We start from the raw sequence: 18,165 nt of genomic DNA on the forward strand, positions 1-18,165 counted from the left end.
TGATGCTGCTTGGCCTGCTGTGTTCATCCAGCTCTACACCTTGTTATCTCAGATTCTTCAGCATCTGCAGTTCCTATTATCTCCAAAAACATCAGTGCAATATTTTGCCAAGATTTAAATTAATTCATAGAAATTCAATTTCCACGTTAGCAATCCTTATGGCCACTGGGTGCCATTTCAACAGCAGCTTTGTGCTGTAGACCCAGTTTCATCAGAACTGGACTGAGGCTGCCCTAATTCAGAGTTTAGAATGGCCACTGAAACTAGATGGCTTATTTTCATCCGATCATTAAAGATTTGATTCAGAGTGCTAAAAGTTAACGTAGTTCAATATCAAACTTCAGTTAGGTCACATTTGGAATATTGTGTGCAGTTCTGGTCATCACACTACCAGAGGATGTGCATGCTTTAGAGAAGGTGCAGAGGTGGTTTACCAGGATCTTGCCTGGTCTGGAGGATTTTAGTTATGAGAATTTGGATAAACTCAGATTGTTTTCACTGGAAAAAGACAGAGGCTAAAGGGGTGGCCTGATAGAGGTCTACAAAATTAAAGAGGGGCATAAATAGTGGATAGTTGGAGGCTTTTTCTTCCAGAGTGGAAAGGTCAACTGCAAGACGGCACAGGTTCAAGGCGAGAGGGGGTCAGGTTTGGCAGAGAAGTGCAGGGAAAAATTTTCACACGGATGGTGATGCGTGCCTGGAATGCACTGCCAATGGAGGTGGTGGAAGCAGGCACATTAGCAATGCTTAAGTTTTATCTTGATAGACACATGAATGCGAGACAAACAGAGGGATAGATAAGCAAATAGGCAATAAGTAGCAGGTCTAAATAAGGACTAGGAATCAGCACAGACTTGAAGGGCCTCAGGGCCTGTTCCTGTGCTGTACTGTAATGTATTATTGTATTGAACTATAAGGTTGTATCATCTTAACTGGCCCCACCCAAGACAATATTAAAATTATACCATCTCATCTTTTTGAAAAACTCCTTGTGAATTTGGAGCTATTGAGATTTTCATTTTCTCTCCCCCCACCCCAAAACAAAACAAATTTTCAGAGCTTAGCCAACATCTACTATTGATACATTTAACTGTATTGAATCAGTTTTTGAATAGTTTTTGATTAAAATCCATTAAATATATCTGTGCAATCTAGATCTGCAAACAAATTAAGATGCAGCCTCTAAAAGGAGCTTGAAAATGACAAAAAATTGTATGTAATCCACATGAATTGTTTGCCTTCAGGCCATAAAGAGCTATTAAATTGATACAATTGTCACCAAAAGCTCAACTTGAATTTAAATGTTACTGTAAAAACCTTAGTCTGGAATCTTGGTGGGAAGTGTTCAAATGCTGTCCAGTTTGCATGCACATACAGGGCAGTATTATCTCACTGAGAATTAATTAATGCCATATCATAGAAATTTGTGACTTGGCAGGTTGATGATCTCCACCTAACTAGGAAGTCTACAAGTTGCTCTGGATCAAACAGTTGAGGTTCAAATGTAACACGAGTTCTGAATACAAGAATGAAAACAGCTCAAAAATTAGGGGTTTGCTGGAAGGGAGTTCAGTTTGTGAAGGTTTCCTATATAGAGATACTGGTTACTTAAAATTGAGATTTATTTGCTCATTTGTAAACCCTCCACATAAAAATAAGAGTTTAAAAATATGAAAACCTGTGCAATAACGAAGGCACAAAAAAGACATTAAGATATTTAATTAGAAAAGATACATAATCAACTATTGAACTTTTGAATAAAATCTGAAACTTGCACGAATTAGAAACTAGTGCAATTGGCTGGTGCAGGCCCCAAAAGACCACTACTCATTGGTCTAAATGATATAAGAACACACCCAGATGAAAAGTAATTATGTACATTTACAATGTTGTTCATATCAAAATGTCTTCAAGCATTTATAGAAAAATTGCTTTAAGTGTAAGTGATAGACAGGTAAACACAGCAAATTATCCAGATTAGCACCATTTTGCAAACATCCAACAGATAAGTGACCAGTTAATCTAGTTTGGATGGTACCGAAGAGACATGCTAAACTCAACAGAAAAGAGTTCCCCATTCTTTGAATAATGCCACCAGAACAGGTGCATGTCTTTGATTCACCTGAAGTACAGTATTTTATTGGAGATTATTCTCCATCCACAGAGAAAGATTCTCAAAAGGAACAATATCATGCATTGATTTTGCTCGTTAGACGAGCAATATCCTATTTGTACATGAAAGATCGATTAACAAAAATCAAGTTTTATTTCAGTTGCATTCTCACTTGATGTGAAACCTTCAGAGAAACAAAATGCTGCTTCAGATTTATCTTTTTTCCTGAAAAGCCAAGATTCTGATCAGATTTTAAAAAGGTGAGAGAAATAATTAGTTATTTCTAGATAAAGGGTTTTGGACCACATTCTCTTCGCCAAGCCTCTTAACCTGAGTAAAATGCTAAGTCAGAAATTGAGAAACTGTCCAGCAAGATCCTTTTAGTTGGAAAAATAGTACAGCATATCATGCTTCAAATTCAAAGATCACCACAGAACACCTGACAGGCATGTTCTTTAAACAAATTATTGCTTCCAAAAGCACCTTAAGTCAGTAAATCAGGTAATCTTAATCAGAGTTCCACACAAACACAATTTCAGATACTGAAGAGAACAAATTTACACAGTTGAACCAATTGTACAATTTAGGAACATGCATCACCAGGGCTCAACATGAAGACGGTGGCTTTGCAGACAATCTTAGATTAATTTAGTAACCTTCTGCAGGTATAGAAAAGAAGATTAAAAAATTGCAGTTGGGATACATATATACACAATTGTGGGAGGTTAGCTATGTTGGTGACAAACAGTTACAACTTAAAATGTGCATGTTGCACACATTCAGTAAGACATTAACAAAATGTGATCAAATGTATGGTAAGAAGCAGATCTCCATTCTAACATATAGAATGGACTGAGAACAAATGTGAACTAACTGTATTTACAAAGTTTATGAATAGTTTAGTAAGAATTTGAAACAAACCAACAATCTGAAAGCATTTTGATGTGATAAAGTTCAGCTTCACAGCACTTGTGGGCAATAGTCCACAAATAAGCATACAACTCTTAAAATAAAAAGACATAGGATGGCTAAGGATTTTTCAGGATGTACTTGTGCAGCATACCAAATATACAATTGTGCTATTAAAGCAAGACTTGCAAAAAACAAAGGTAAATCTTAAAACACGGAATTGAAGAATCGACAATTTGTTTTTAAAAGCAGATTTCATTGTTACACTTCCTACTTTACCTGGAAACTGAATCTGATTGAATTTATTAAATTGGCACCTTCCAGTATCGTAAGCAGTCAAACTGAAATCCTGGCTGCACATGTATTGATTTAAAATTTGACAAGGATGAGAAATAATCTGGTTCAACAAAATAACAGTTTGTGCCCACTTTTTCCTACAACGTAAAGCAATTCTGCTAAATGCTGCTTTTTCCTTCGTCACACAAGAAAGATACATAGCATGCGACATGCAAGCTGCAGAACACGGGACCAAATAAGCTGATTTTGGATAGAAATGAGCTGCACATAACCAAAATTGCAAAGGCAGTCTAACATGGCTGTTTAGTAAAAAAAGCTAAGAATCACAGCATTTTATAGAACAACCATCAAGCTTCTGGTCAGTATTGAACAAATTTCATTTATCTCAAGAACGTGGCTGGATTTAAAAAGCATCAGTTATTATTTTTGGAGCCAATACATAATTAACATTTTCCCTACATCCAAGTAGTGGGTAGTTCAAAAGTTTTGATTGAAACAGAACGTGAAAGTAAAACACTCCTGGAGGCGCATTCTTTTCTTTTACTCATTCATTCACATGATCAGGGTCTCACTGGCTGGCCAGCAGACAGTTAAGGGTAACCACATTGCTGCAGGTCTTCAAGGGAAAATGGTCACTAGTTACGACAAAGTGGGCTAATTAAAAAAGGATAACAGATTATAGTTTTCACCTTTATGGAAAACATCAAAACTAAAATAAAATTGCTTTTCTGGATACTTACTAAAATATTAAATTCGTGTTTTAAATTTCATTTATTTTTAGTCTTGGGTCCCAAATAATCTAATGGTCACTTTCAAAATGCAAACACCCTAAATAAAAATTTAGTCACCAGAAACTTATTAACTGTTAGAAAGACTGACCTTACTCCTGCTCACTATATTTGGAAGTGGCCCCATATTCATCAAAGCAGCAAAAAAGGAGGAAAATCATTTGCAAAGAGGGGCAGATGGTTCATTATTCTGTGTTCTGTGATGTTTTATTAGTGGGAGAAATTGCTGATGTCTTCATTTCATTGCAAAAAGTACTTAAGAATAGGGTGTAGTAACTATAAATAAAATTGCAAGGACATGCAATTTCCTAATTATAAACCAAAACAGGAAGTGAAAACTGCTCAAAGCTCATCCTCCTCTACCTTAACGTGGAACCCTGTGGTTTTACAAGTCCCTAGGTGTTTGTACATGTAAGCTCTTACCTACCAAATTTCAAAGAAAGCTTGTGGGCATTGTCATGTTGTTTTTCTCTCATCAGTTTTAATTGTTCTTCACACTTGTTTAAATTTATATTCTGGTCCAATGCTCATCTTTAACTGCCAAAGTAAAGTTATACTCCAACTACACCGCTTACAGTCTGGATTCCTGCTTGCAGGCTATTAGATAAAATGTACAAAATGTTCTTTTTGAATTTCTAAAGTCAATTGAGATTTTTTTCACTGACATCTCAGCTATTAAAAAGTTTCTCCTACACTATTCAGGCAGATCTTTACATTAGAGAATCTAAATGACAACTATCAAGTGATAACCTGTGGTCACTCATTGTCAACTAATTTTAATTTGGGAAATGATACAAAAATTGCAAGAGCCAGCTTTGCTGATGTCCATCAGGACAACTGCTACTAAGGAAAGAACAAAATAAAAACTGCCCATTCTCTTAAAAAGAAATGCATGGAAATTATTTCAAGATGACAATCTTAAAAAAAAAAAATCAGACAATGATCCTAATGCAGTGGCTTTCACAACCTCAGGACATCCCAAAGTGCTTTACAGCCAATGAAGTTCTTCTGAATGGTGGTCACAGTGAGTCTGCAAGAAACGTGCAGCCGATTTGTGCAGCAAGCTCCCTCAAACAGCAACATATTTTTAAACTGACACTATGTAAGGGACAAATATTAGGTATGAGATTGCGATAACACTTACTTTTCAAAATATAGTGTTAAGGGATCTTTTTCATCCACAGGTGCGAACTAACAACTCCTCAATTTAACACCCGCTCTCAAAAGATAGTGCAGTACTGTACACACCCAATTAAGCACTTGAGCTGCACTATTACAGACACAACCAGTATCTTGAAACCATTCCAAAGAATGCATTAAAAAAAAAGAAATCTTTGTATACATCCAAACAAAAATTAAATCTTTCCAGTTTGACTAAAATCATCCAGGCTAATTACCAGAATGCCAATTCAACACAAGTAGTGTTTGATCTCTAAAAGGGTGGCCTCATTAAGTTAATTTGAACTCCATCACATGATTTCCAAGATCCTGTAGTAAATGTGCATACTACATGTTGCTTCAGCTTCAATTTTACAGAGCTCCACAGTTGCCCTAATCAAATGATTTTGATTTGACCATATCCTGCACATAGACAACTATAAAAGCTAGTAAATCCCTAAAGGCCAACATAATAAATATATGCACATTAATTTGCAGGTAGAACAGTGGTATGCACTAAAAATCTGACACCACAAAGTGCTCAAGTACCTGAAAGAGAAACCACATATTAAGTCAATTCAAGCCCAAGTAATTCAGAAAGAATTCTTATTGAATAGACGTTCCAATACATATTCAATGAGTATGCAATTTTTGGCAATTTAATAGAGCCAAGGATCATTGGGTGCACTTCTCATTTGACCGTTAAATGACTCTCATTCCAGCCATCGCACCCTTACTTTTTGCTTGTAATGGTACTCTTTCAGATACTCTTGTAGAGGTGGAGGAAGTGGAAGTGCATCTATTCCATCATACGTTGTACAGTTGCAGATAGCTGCACGGCAGATGTACTGCAGACTGAAAGGAAGAGTCCTGGTCAGTGGAACAGTAAGCAAAGGTTCAAAAAACATGCACGAGCTGGGATCTTTATAATGTTCCAGAAGGCCAGTTACAGTGGAAGAGTGAAAAACACAGGGGTCATGGGCATCAAAACTAAAATTGTGATTCCATTGCTCAATCCTTGCATGCAAAGAGCGGTTATAACGGCGGAAGCTCACAGAGAAAAGGTAATCCTCTTGTGCGGAGTCCCTGAGTAAAAAAGTACCTTCAGGCTTGCCATCAAGAAGAGCCTCAGCTTCATAACGATCCATCACTCCCCAGTAACAAGAGTTACTCGTAATCTGTAGGAGGTCTGGTACCAGGCAATGAATGTAATCAATTTGCGTGTGCACTTTCCAGGGCCCAGGTTTGGTAGAGTGACTGATGTTTTCTCCTGCCACCTGCCGTGGTTTCTGTTTGCGTGCCTGGAGACAGAGAGTCGTGGTATCTTCTTCAGAGTCCCAATCGCCATTTGTTATTGCACGACTGTCACCAGAAAGTTCACTCATCCCAGGAGCTAACTTTGGTCCCAGCTTGTATGTTTGATTAATTTGTGCAGTTGATTCAAAGGTATGTATAAGAGCATTGGGAGGAGGATCGACTCCTTCTTCAATGCTGAGCCTACGCCTTTCGCGAAGTCTATCTTCTTCATCTTCTGCAGAAGCAAATGTTGGATCAAATGTCTCAAGCCAACAGGCTGACTGTGAGCTCACAGGAGCAGTGTGCTGCTTAATAAGATGCCATTTTTGCGCTAGGTCTGATCCAGCTGGAAAAGGACATCTTTCAAGCATGAGTTCAGACAGCAATATTTTTCTCCTGCTGGAGAATAAGCTCTTTGACTGTTTATTGCGTGTTCGTAGTGGAAAACACAGTCCCACAGTTTCTTGCAATCGCTGGCGTATAGATTGCCGTGTCATACTCCGATTAGATAAATTATCCATATCATGTATAGAACTTACACCATATCGTCTTTCACGTCTCTGTAACGCACATCTTGTCCGACTAAAGCGTTTATCTATATCAAATGACATTTGCATTTTTGTAGAGCAAGAATGCTTCTTCTTTCCACCCCATGGAGCATGACGGGAGTAAGAGTCTCTTCGAACAAGGTGAGAATCTTGTGTAGTAGGTAAGTTCTCATTCTCTTTATCTAAATCAGCTTCAACAATCTCTGGGATGTCAGAAACACAATTTCTATTCCTTCTGTCTGCAACCAGTGGCATAGTTCCATTTCTATTTAATGGACTGAAACCTTGCTGAGGCAAATCACCAACTTGTACACTTACATTTTTACTGACCAAACATTTTGGACAGTTGAAGTCGTTTTCATTTCTGCCTCCAACTTCATTAACAAAAAGGTTCTGACATCTGTATTTTAAATTGCTCCACATCTTTCCAACTTTATCCATAGGTTAATCACGTATCTAAAAGGACACAAGAGAAATATATTAAAACAAACTGAACAACAGTTCAAAAATAAAGCTATATCTAATCCTGTACCAAAGTTTCTGTAAACCAGAAAATTAGAGACCGTCTGAATGCATATCAAAATAAATGCAATTCTGGAATTGAATGGAATTCCTGTGCAAACAGAATTTTTCATACATTCATTTGCATAACTGAATTCCATTCTCTAAACCTTTTCACTGATAAAAAGAACAGGCAGATTTAGTCTAGATGAACAATACCAAGTCTCAGTAAATTCTAAAGACTTCTCCATTTGCAATAAAACTAGAATTAAGCCAGCAGTAAAATCTGCATTCATTTGGTACTACAGCAAATCAAAATAGCAAACTACTCCAGACACTATTACTTTTGAAATGCAGTCATTTATAGACACACATAGCCACCAACTTGCAAAAAGCAAAAATCTGATGAACTAAAAATGGGAGGAATAGCCAATTAATCTGTTTCCATTTATGCTGATTAGACAGGAACACTGGCCAAGACACCAGGAGAGTGTTGCCCCTTTCCAGGCAGTAAAATGAGATGCTTTACATCAACTAAACCACTGGAACATCAGATAAAGGAACTGGATGATTTTAAGGACTCGGACATTTCACTCGCATTTTGTAAAATCAACTTATTGGTAATGTGACTGGCCTGCAAAACTCCGCAGAAAGTTGGCGTGAACACCTTCACAAATCATAGTTGTAGAGTTGTACAGAATGGAAACAGACCCTTGAGTCCAACTCATCCATGTCGACCAGATATTCTAAATTAACCCAGTCCATTTGCCAGCATTTGGCCCGTATCCCTTTAAATTCTTCCTACTCATGGACACATCCAAATGAGTTTTAAATCTTGTAACTGTACCAGCCTCCACCACTTCCTCTGGCAGCTCATTCCATACATGCACCACCCTCTGAAAAAGCTGCCCCTCAGGTTCCTTTTAAATCTTTCCCCTCTCACCTTAAACCTGCGCCTTCCAGGAGAAGGATATTGTTGTCTGCACACATGCTTGAAAGATGTTCTTTTGAACTCCCCTACCCTGGGGAAGAGTCCTTGGCTATTCACCCTATCCATGCCCTTCATGATTTTTATAAACCTCTATAGATGTCATCACTCAGCCTGACGCTCTAGGGAAAACAGCCCCATCCTATTCAGACTCTCTCTATAGCTCAAACCTTGCAACCCTGTGCTCAATCTAAATGACAACACTAAAGTATTACTCAAAATGTAAGTTTTAAGAGAAGTTAAGAATGGGTGTTCACAACTTAATTTTTGGACGAACCCTTCAAAATGAAACTGTATCTTAACTTTAACCACAGTATGTTATTTTTTCCAAAAAAAAGTGTTCTCTCTGCTAGCCTTTTTGAAGGTATGGTATTTTGCAAGATGTAGTTTAACTTATTCAGCTGGGACAGACTGGCTACTGATCTAACCCATTGAACCAAATGGCATGATCTTCACAAGGAATAAATAGCTTATTCCCAGAGAGATGTTCCAACATGCAAGTTATAGCTAATGTGGCAATTTAGTTATGACTAGATATCTCCCAAAAGGGTGAACTTACTGTACTGTGTTACAACTCCATAACAGATATTACATGCAGGAAAAGAAAGTTGTTCCTAATATGCATATGTCACAACATTTTCATTTCAAATGGTTCAAATATGAAATTTAGTATCCTCTTTGGAACATACTGCATCCAAATAGACCGATATAGACTGCTGGATGTCTGTGTTCAGTCATTCATTCGCAAAAAACATACAATAGTTGAAACTATTCCTTTTCATATATTCCATGAGGGATATATTTGCTTTGGAAGGCAATTCAGACCCATCAATATTATTGATCTGAGACAAAAGGTGCAGAGCTGGATGAACACAGCAGGCCAAGCAGCATCATAGGAGCAAAAAGGCTGACGTTTCAGGCCTAGACCCTTCATCAGAAATGGGGGAGGGGAAGGGGGTTCTGAAATAAATAGGGAGAGGGGGAGGCGGAAAGAAGATGGATAGAGGAGAGGATAGGTGGAGAGGAGACAGACAGGTCAAAGAGGCGGGGATGGAGCCAGTAAAGGTGAGTGTAGGTGGGGAGTTAGGGAGGGGATAGGTCAGTCCAGGGAGGATGGACAGGTCAAGGGGGCGGGATGAGGTTAGTAGGTAGGAGATGGGGGTGCAGCTTGAGATGGGAGGAGGGGATAGGTGGGAGGAAGAACAGGTTAGGGAGGCGGGGACGAGCTGGGCTGATTTTGGGATGCGGTGGGGGGAGGGGAGATTTTGAAGCTTGTGAAATCCACATTGATACCATTGGGCTGCAGGGTTCCCAAGCGGAATATGAGTTGCTGTTCCTGCAACCTTCGGGTGGCATCGTTGTGGCACTGTAGGAGGCCCAGGATGGACATGTCGTCTGAGGAATGGGAGGGGGAGTTGAAATGGTTCGCGACTGGGAGGTGCAGTTGTTTCAATGTGCAATGGTATCAATGTGGATTTCACAAGCTTCAAAATCTCCCCTCCCCCCACTGCATCCCAAAACCAGCCCAGCTGATCCCCGCCTCCCTAACCTGTTCTTCCTCCCACCTATGCCCTCCTCCCACCTCAAGCTGCACCCGCATCTCCTACCTACCAGCCTCATCCCCGCCTCCTTGACCTGTCCGTCTTCCCTGGACTGACCAACCCCCACCCTAACTCCCCACCTACACTCACCTTTACTGGCTCCATCCCCACCTCTTCGACCTGTCTGTTTCTTCTCCACCTATCTTCTCCTCTATCCATCTTCTATCCGCCTCCCCCTCTCTCCCTATTTATTTCAGAACCCCCTTCCCCTCCCCCATTTCTGATGAAGGGTCTAGGCCCGAAACGTCAGCCTTTTTGCTCCTATGATGCTGTTTGGCCAGCTGTGTTCATCCAGCTCTGCACCTTGTTGTCTTGGATTCTCCAGCATCTGCAGTCCCTACTATGTCTAATATTATTGATCTTGTTTGTTAACCCAACACGTTGAAACTGACTTCATGTGAAAACGCAATCCTAAAGTGCAAGTGCTTGGATGCTTTTGAAACAATACCCACTCCCACTACTGTTTCAGTCTATTTTAATTCAAGACTTAATATCTGCCATTGCCATAATGACCTAATGTATGGCTTTGAGGATATCTTAAATAATTTAAAATTGATACTTTAACATCAATATTATTGAAGATTAAGAACCTGATTTGTCACAACGGAAATGGAGACTGAAGATGAACTTACTAGATGCAGCAAACTCCTTTTAAAATGGTGGACTTCTTGGGTTGCTTTGAAATCCTATACTGAACAAGAATTTATTATTGAGCAAAAACAAAGTTTCTGGAAGAGTTCAGCAGGTCTGGCAGCATCTGTGAAAACAAACAGAGTTAACGTTTTGGGTCCGGTGACCCTTCCTCAGAACGAAGGGTCACCGGACCGGAAACGTTAACTGTTTTTTTAAGCCCACAGATGCTACCAGACCTGCTGAGCTCTTGCAGAAACTTTGTTTTTGTTCCTAATTTACAGCATCCGCAGTTCTTTCGGTTTTAGTTTATTACTGAAGTTGCTTTGATGCCCCCCCCCCCCACCAATGAACTACTACTAATTTCTGGGATGCTGGAGCTGTCTTACGAGGCAAGGTTGAGTCTATAATCATTCCATGAGAAGAATGAAGCAAGTGTATTGAAACAAGATTCTGAGAAGACTTGACAGGGTAGATGGTAAAAAGATGTTCCCCCATGTAAGGGAAATCTAGAAATAGTGTAATTTCAAAAGAAGTGGTTAAACGTGTAAGGCTTAGATGAAGTGAAATTTCTTTCAAGGGTCATACATTTATGGAATTCTCCAAACTGGGCAGCTTTAGAGGGCAAGTCACTGAATAGCTCGGAGGCCAAGTCAGACAACTAGAAAATCCAAAGGTTGAGAGGAACAGGTGGAACAATGAAGAAGGTCAAGATCAGTTAAGCCATAGTCATATTCAATGGTCTAGAAGATTTTGGGAGCCCCATGATCTACTCCTGCCCCTATTTCTTACATTCTTACCTAAAAGTAGGGATAGGTTGTTCCCCTTCTTGTCCTAAATAAAGATCCACTTGTGGGGATATCTTCTTCAAAGGGCTCAAATGACAATTTTCTGCTGAAATCTTGCATTAACTTAAAGTTTTACAGCAGAGACTAAGAAGAAATAAAAATAAAACCAAAAAAACTAAAATTGCTATTTGAGATCACATTGACATTTTTGTGAATGTTACAGAAGAACTGGAGTTCAAAAGCAAATATGGAGTTACTAACCTGTTTGCCTGCTTTTCTTCTAAATGAATCAAGTTCTTAATTTTAAATTGACATAGTCCCAAAGTGTTCATTCATTCCACCTACTGGAGGACTCAGGAAATACATACAGGGACACATGTAGGGAAAAGACGGACAGACGGATATTCTCCCACTCCTGTTACAGGGACAAGGCAACATTAATTATGTAGTTAATTAGTAACAACCTGGGTGTAAGAAGCAGTGAATAATACAGTGCACAAGATTAGACCCTGCACACCAAGGAATATTCATTTCATTAATGGAGGAAGAAAGGAGAAGAAATAGGGAATATAGATGGAATAACTAACAAGGAAGTATTCTAGTTGAATAAACTTACTCCATGCTGCTCTAGTTCACATCTGCTCAGTACAAATTGTTTCTTTCACCTCTAAGTTGCTATTTTCTACTTAAAACATGCACTCAATTCATCTTTCCAGTGTTGGGGCATAACCCTGGTTAGACCACACTTGGAATAGTGTGTTCAGTTCTGGTCGCCTCATTATAGGAAGGATGTGGAAGCGTTAGAGAGGGTGCAGAGGAGATTTACCAGGATGCTGCCTGGACTGGAGGGCAGGTCTTACGAGGAGAGGTTAAGGGAGCTACGGCTTTTTTCATTGGAGCGAAGGAGGATGAGAGGTGACTTGATAGAGGTGTACAAGATGATGAGGCATAGATAGAGTGGATAGCCAGAGACTTTTTCCCAGGGTGGAAATGACTATTACGAGGGGGCATAATTGTAAGGTGACTGGAGGAAGGTATAGGGGAGACGTCAGAGGTAGGTTCTTTACAGAGAGTGGTGGGCATGTGGAATGCGCTGCCGGCAGCATTAGTGGAGTCAGATAGTTTAGGGACATTTAAGCAACTCTTGGATAGGCACATGGAGGATAGTAAAATGTAGGGCAGGCAGGGTAGTTTGATCTTAGGAGAAAAATAGGTTGGCACAATATCGTGGAAAATCTGAAACATGAGACGTAGCAGGTGAATACTTAATGAACACATGAATCTGTTGCAGGTTTTTTGAAAATATTAGCAACATAGCAACCAAGGGAGACAGATGATCAGATACTTCATTTCAGAAAACCTTATGCAAAAAAGGTTCTACATTGCCAATGGTGAAGGTAATGAAGTCATTGAACAGGATGCAAAAGAATGGCAATCAAATAAATAATTAGCCAAATAACAAGGACATTTCACTTGAAATGTTTTCAGACTGGAAAGAAATTACAAAAAGAGGAACCCAGGAGATCAGTGTCGAGAACTTTGTTTCAACTAAAAATTTATCAAATGGATGATCTGCCAGGCTAGATAAAGTCCTCTAAACTGCCTGGTTACTGTAGTTTTGCATATTCCAGTTCTTGGTTCATCCATACAGTCTCTAGTAGCACTCATCTCCACTGTTCCTTGCAGGAAAGTGAGCTTGTCACCACAGCAAGTCAAAGCTCTCCATTTACCCTGCAAGTATCCATCAACATCACCAACTGATTAAAAACACGATTGCAGAAAGTGATTAGATACTCTCAATGGGAATCAGCTGTCATCTTTGGAGATCAGACAATTGTGTGCACAGACCTAGCAGCATGAATAAAAGTGGATCTACTGGAGTCGTGAACCAGCAGGTCAGTTTTGCATGACCAAACTGTTGCTCGAAGCAAAAGGACTGCAGAGAATAGAAACTAGCATCCCATTCTCAGGACATGCAAGATTAATTATAAGGGACACATGTAGGGAAAAGATGGACGAATGGATATTCTCCTACTCCTGTTACAGGGACAAGGCAACATTATTTATGTAGTTAATTAGTAGTAAATCCAAGTTTATGGATTACACCAGGAAAAAAAAGACAGGCAAATGAGAAGGAAGAGGAATTCTGGCCATTGTATTTCAGTGTGCATAGACAAAATAATTAGTATGAAGAATTAAGGCATGTTGCATTAATGGAACAATTGACTTATCCAGAAGAGAAATGTCATAATAGATAAATCTGTTCCTACAGTGAAAAAAATCACAAATGTATACAGCTCAATTTCCAACCTCCAGAACAAAATAGGTAGATTTACCATTTCCATTTGCGATATACAGGCCAGCTTAGCCACGTCAATCAGGTGTACAACGGCTATAAAAAAACAACCTCCCAAACAGTGAATTTTTTGTTTTAATTCATTCTTGGGATGCGGGCATTGCTAGCTGGGCAAGTAGGGGTGCTAGCCTAGAGGGCAGTTAAGAGTCAACCACATTGCTGTGGGTCTGTGCTCACATGTAGGTCATACCAGGTAAGGATGGCAGTCTCCTTCCCTAAAGGACATTAGTGAACCAGATGCGTTTTTCCGACAAATCGACAATGACTTCACGGTCATCAGACGCAATTCCAAAATTTTACTGAATGCACACTCTACCATTGCCATGGCAGGATTTGATCTTGGGTCCCCAGAACATTACTGGGGTCTCTGGATTAACAGTCTTGTGATAATACCACTTGGCCATCACCTCCCCAGTGGATGTCCACAGTTTCACAAGGATATCTGCATGTGAGATCCAAAGATGGTAGACATGACCTCTGACAAACAGGATGGCTGTAACCTCTGGAGGTTGACTGTTTGAATGGGTGTTGGAAGAGGAGCACAAGAATGAAAAACTCAGCTGGCCTCTAAGAGGGTCCAGTGAATAGTGCATGTTCTTGACTGTTCTCTTCCTCTGTAGCGAATTAAAGACTGCCATGCCAGAGTGGAGCTCCTCAACAGCACAAGATGCTGCTCAAGAATTGACCATCATGGGTCAACCTTTCATCTTAAGACAGACGCTGCCACAGACACCAAAATAGCCAAAAAATTTAAAAACAACCAATTTAGTTTACTGCGTTACAATTTCATCTTTGCTTGATTTTAATATAATAAAAATTAATAAAGTTAAACCTAGTCACACAATAAAATCAAGTGATTAAAAGCAGATCATTGAAACTGATCACAATTAAATTTATTTGCAACAGTGTCAGTAGAAGTGACTCAGCCAATTAAAAATAGGCCAAGAGTATATTTTAATACAAAATGGAATCCTACGTGAACAGCACTGGTTAGTATAACTAACTGATTCAACACCATTTTTGAAAAAAAGCATTGCTGGGAAAAGAAATATTAAAGTTTTTGACATTGAACTCATCAGGACAATTCAGAAGAATAATTAACACTAGTACTGTATAAGAAAACAGTGCTGATTGTTTGCCAAGTGGATACCTGACCTGTAGAGGTAATGCCATGAAGAATGCAGCCATTCTTGCTGATTGACAGTTAACTTCTAGGCTTTGTTTAACTTTTAAACCATGCAGGTAGACAGATTTCCCAGGGCATTCCCAAAAGGATGAATTAGCCAATGGCTGTCACCTATTTTGTTTCTTTGAAACAGATAAGTGCACATTTTTTTAGCCATACAGACAATCCTAAATTGAATGTGCAAGGAAAAGTGCTGACATTCAGGATTACCACCATTTGCTGAACAATCACATGTACCATAGGACAGTGTTGCTAGTTTTGTAAGCATGGACCAACAACGAATAGTCAGTACCTTGCTTGCTTCAAAACAGCCAAAAAGGATGTGCTGTTTGATGTGAGCTCATATGCACTCAGAACATGAACACATGGCACCTGTTTCAAGTCAGTAAACCAGGTTACAGCTATTCATTAACAGCGCATCGATAGTGTACCTAACCCTGAACCAGAAGGCCCAGGTTCAACACCTATCCGCTCCAGAGGGGTGCAATTATGTCTCTGAACAGTTTGGTTAGAGAATATATCCCAGGGAATCCCCTGGCAAGTCGGCCAGTTTGGTTTACAATTTAAACCAAAGCCTGGTAGTTAACCATCAAGTAGTATTACTTGATGCGCTCTCCATGGCAATGCCTCTACTGGTGTCCAATTGCTAATTAGTTCTCTCTTCATGCAGCATAAACATTGCAAGAATACTAATTTTAAGGGGAAAACCAAATTGTCTTAAGTGCAAGGCAAAAAGTTTCCACAACATATTTGTCAGCAATACTCAAGTTATATACTGTTGAACAATTTGTTTAAATCATGTAATCAGCAGCTGACAACTCAAATCAGCAATGCTTTGTGTATGCAAATTATACTGTGGAAGCACCACAAGCTTGTGTTCAGCAGTGCCAGAATTGCTCGCCATTACTGAGACATTAGTCTTCAAGCCGTGGGGACCCATATTTAAACTCAACTGTACACCATTTCAAATTTTGCCAGCCTGGTTTGAAGCAGCTGTCCAGGTCAGTATGATATCCACAGCTTGGAGGAATATACTCCAATGCCACAAGAAGGTTAATGACTTCTACTCAGCAATTTCAAATGCTACCATCTTCTCTCTGCTACCTCACACTCTCCATAACTCAGCTTTGAACCCATGTCCTACCAAGGCTCATATCCTACTATGCTCAATATTGCGTGCAGCATCTTCCCTCAATGGCTGTCACACACTTCATCCCTCTAAACTGCTAATGCTTTCTGCCCTCTGCACTTCCTACTTAATCATCTGGAGCTCCTCACCACCTCCCCTTATTGATGACAAAATCAATCCTCTGACTGACCATAGTCCCTCTTGATCTGACCGAGGACTGTCCCCTTTTGAGTTTCAAATATGGTGATTTGGTTGAAGCTCGTGTACAGGCAGCACGATGACTCAGTGGTTAGCACTGCTGCCTTATAGCACCAGGAACCCGGGTCCAACTCCAGCATTGGGCGACTGTGTGGGTTTCCTCCAGGTTCTTTGGTTTCCTCCCACAGTTCGAAGATGTACAGGTTAGGTTGACTGGCCAAGCTAAATTGCCATGGTGTCCAAGAGCAGCAGGCTAGGTGGATTAGCCATGGTGAGTAGTGATTTGGGATACCGTGGTGAGAGTCTAGGAGTGGGTGGGATGCTCTTCAGAGGGTTAGTGCAGACTTGATAGGGATTCTATGATTCCTTGGTTAGTCAAGAATCTACCTATACCTTAAAAAGGAGTTAACAATCCAGCCTCCACAAAACTCTGGGAGGAGCATTCCAACACCTTGTGAACCTCAACATTCTACCTCATTTCAATCTTGAATAGGAGAACCTTTATATTTAAGCAGCGTCCTGTGGTTACATTCTCTCCCAATGGGAAGCACCATTCAACTTGTCATGTCCCTCAGGATTTCGCATTTCAATAAGATCATTTCATACTTCTAAACTTCAACAGATACAGGTCCAGCCTGTCCAACCTTTCCTCCTAAGATAAACCTCCCCTGCAAAATCCAGGTATCGTATGATTTAATGTTCTGAATTGTTTCTAATGCACCTACTTCCTTTAATTAAGGAAGGACACAAATTGTATACAGTACTCCAAATGAGGCAATAACAGTCTATATTACTGTACAAAAAAATTCCCTACAACTATATTCCATTCCCCTCGCAATAAGCAACATTCCATTTACCCCTGAATTACTTTCTGCACCTGCCTATGTTTGAGTGATTCATGTATATCAGGACTTCTGAATCTAACTCCAGTACAGAGTGATCAAAGAGGTCGACAGCACAGAAAAGTCCATTGAGTCTGTGTCTGCCAAAAACAAGAACCCAACTATTCTCATCCCATTTTCCAGCCCTTGGCTCATTGCCTTGGTATCGCAAGTATACATCTAAACACTTATTAAATTTTGAGAATTTCTAGCTCTACCACCCTTACAGTCAGCATTTCCAATTCTCACCATCTTTTTGGTGAGAAAAAAAAAACGCTCTCTCTCATCTCCTCTAAACCCACGGCCCTTACTTTAAATCTACTTTCAACCAAGGGGAAAAAGTTCCTTCCTATCTGTCCTATCTATGCCCCTTAAATTTTGTACATCCCAAACATGTCCCCCCTCCCTCAGTTTCCTCTGCGCCAAGGAAAACAAGCACACAATTATCTAATCTCTCTAACCTGTTTAAATAATATTTAATAATTTTTCTTCCTGCCAAGCAGACCAGTTCATATTTTCCCACATCATATCCAACTGCCAAAATTTGTCCCAACTCAATTAAAAAAGTTAGCCAAATACACTGTCCCTTCATCCAACTCATTGATGATGTAGTTTGTAAATAACTGAAAGAATATGGTCCAGGCAACTCACACTTTTCAATTTAACAGAATTTGAGAGAGAGCTATTTTGTTGTGTTCACCATTAAAACTTTTCTGGCCAGAGTCCACTTGCCAACCAATTAAGAGATAACAAGATGTACAGCTGGATGAACACAGCAGGCCAAGCAGCATCAGAGGA

General features: G+C 39.7%; 1 protein-coding gene across 2 annotated transcripts in view; it reads right to left on the reverse strand.

The window, feature by feature from the left end:
- LOC109921727 (suppressor of cytokine signaling 5) overlaps nt 1-18,165 on the reverse strand; it is a 56,898-nt gene that overhangs the window by 1,890 nt on the left and 36,843 nt on the right. Inside the window, exons 1-2 of one of the 2 annotated variants that reach the window (XM_048601065.1) lie at nt 11,879-12,009; nt 6,003-7,565 (exon numbers count right to left, since the gene is read on the reverse strand). In XM_048601065.1, coding sequence (XP_048457022.1) covers nt 6,003-7,550 — 1,548 coding nt within the window. In that variant the 5' untranslated portion in view covers nt 7,551-7,565; nt 11,879-12,009. Of the gene's footprint in view, nt 1-6,002; nt 7,566-11,878; nt 12,010-18,165 lie in introns of those variants that run through there. The other variant, XM_048601064.1, reaches the window with a different exon arrangement.

Source organism: Rhincodon typus, chromosome 9 (assembly GCF_021869965.1).
Source record: "Rhincodon typus isolate 14 chromosome 9, sRhiTyp1.1, whole genome shotgun sequence".
NCBI classification, from domain to species: domain Eukaryota; kingdom Metazoa; phylum Chordata; class Chondrichthyes; order Orectolobiformes; family Rhincodontidae; genus Rhincodon; species Rhincodon typus.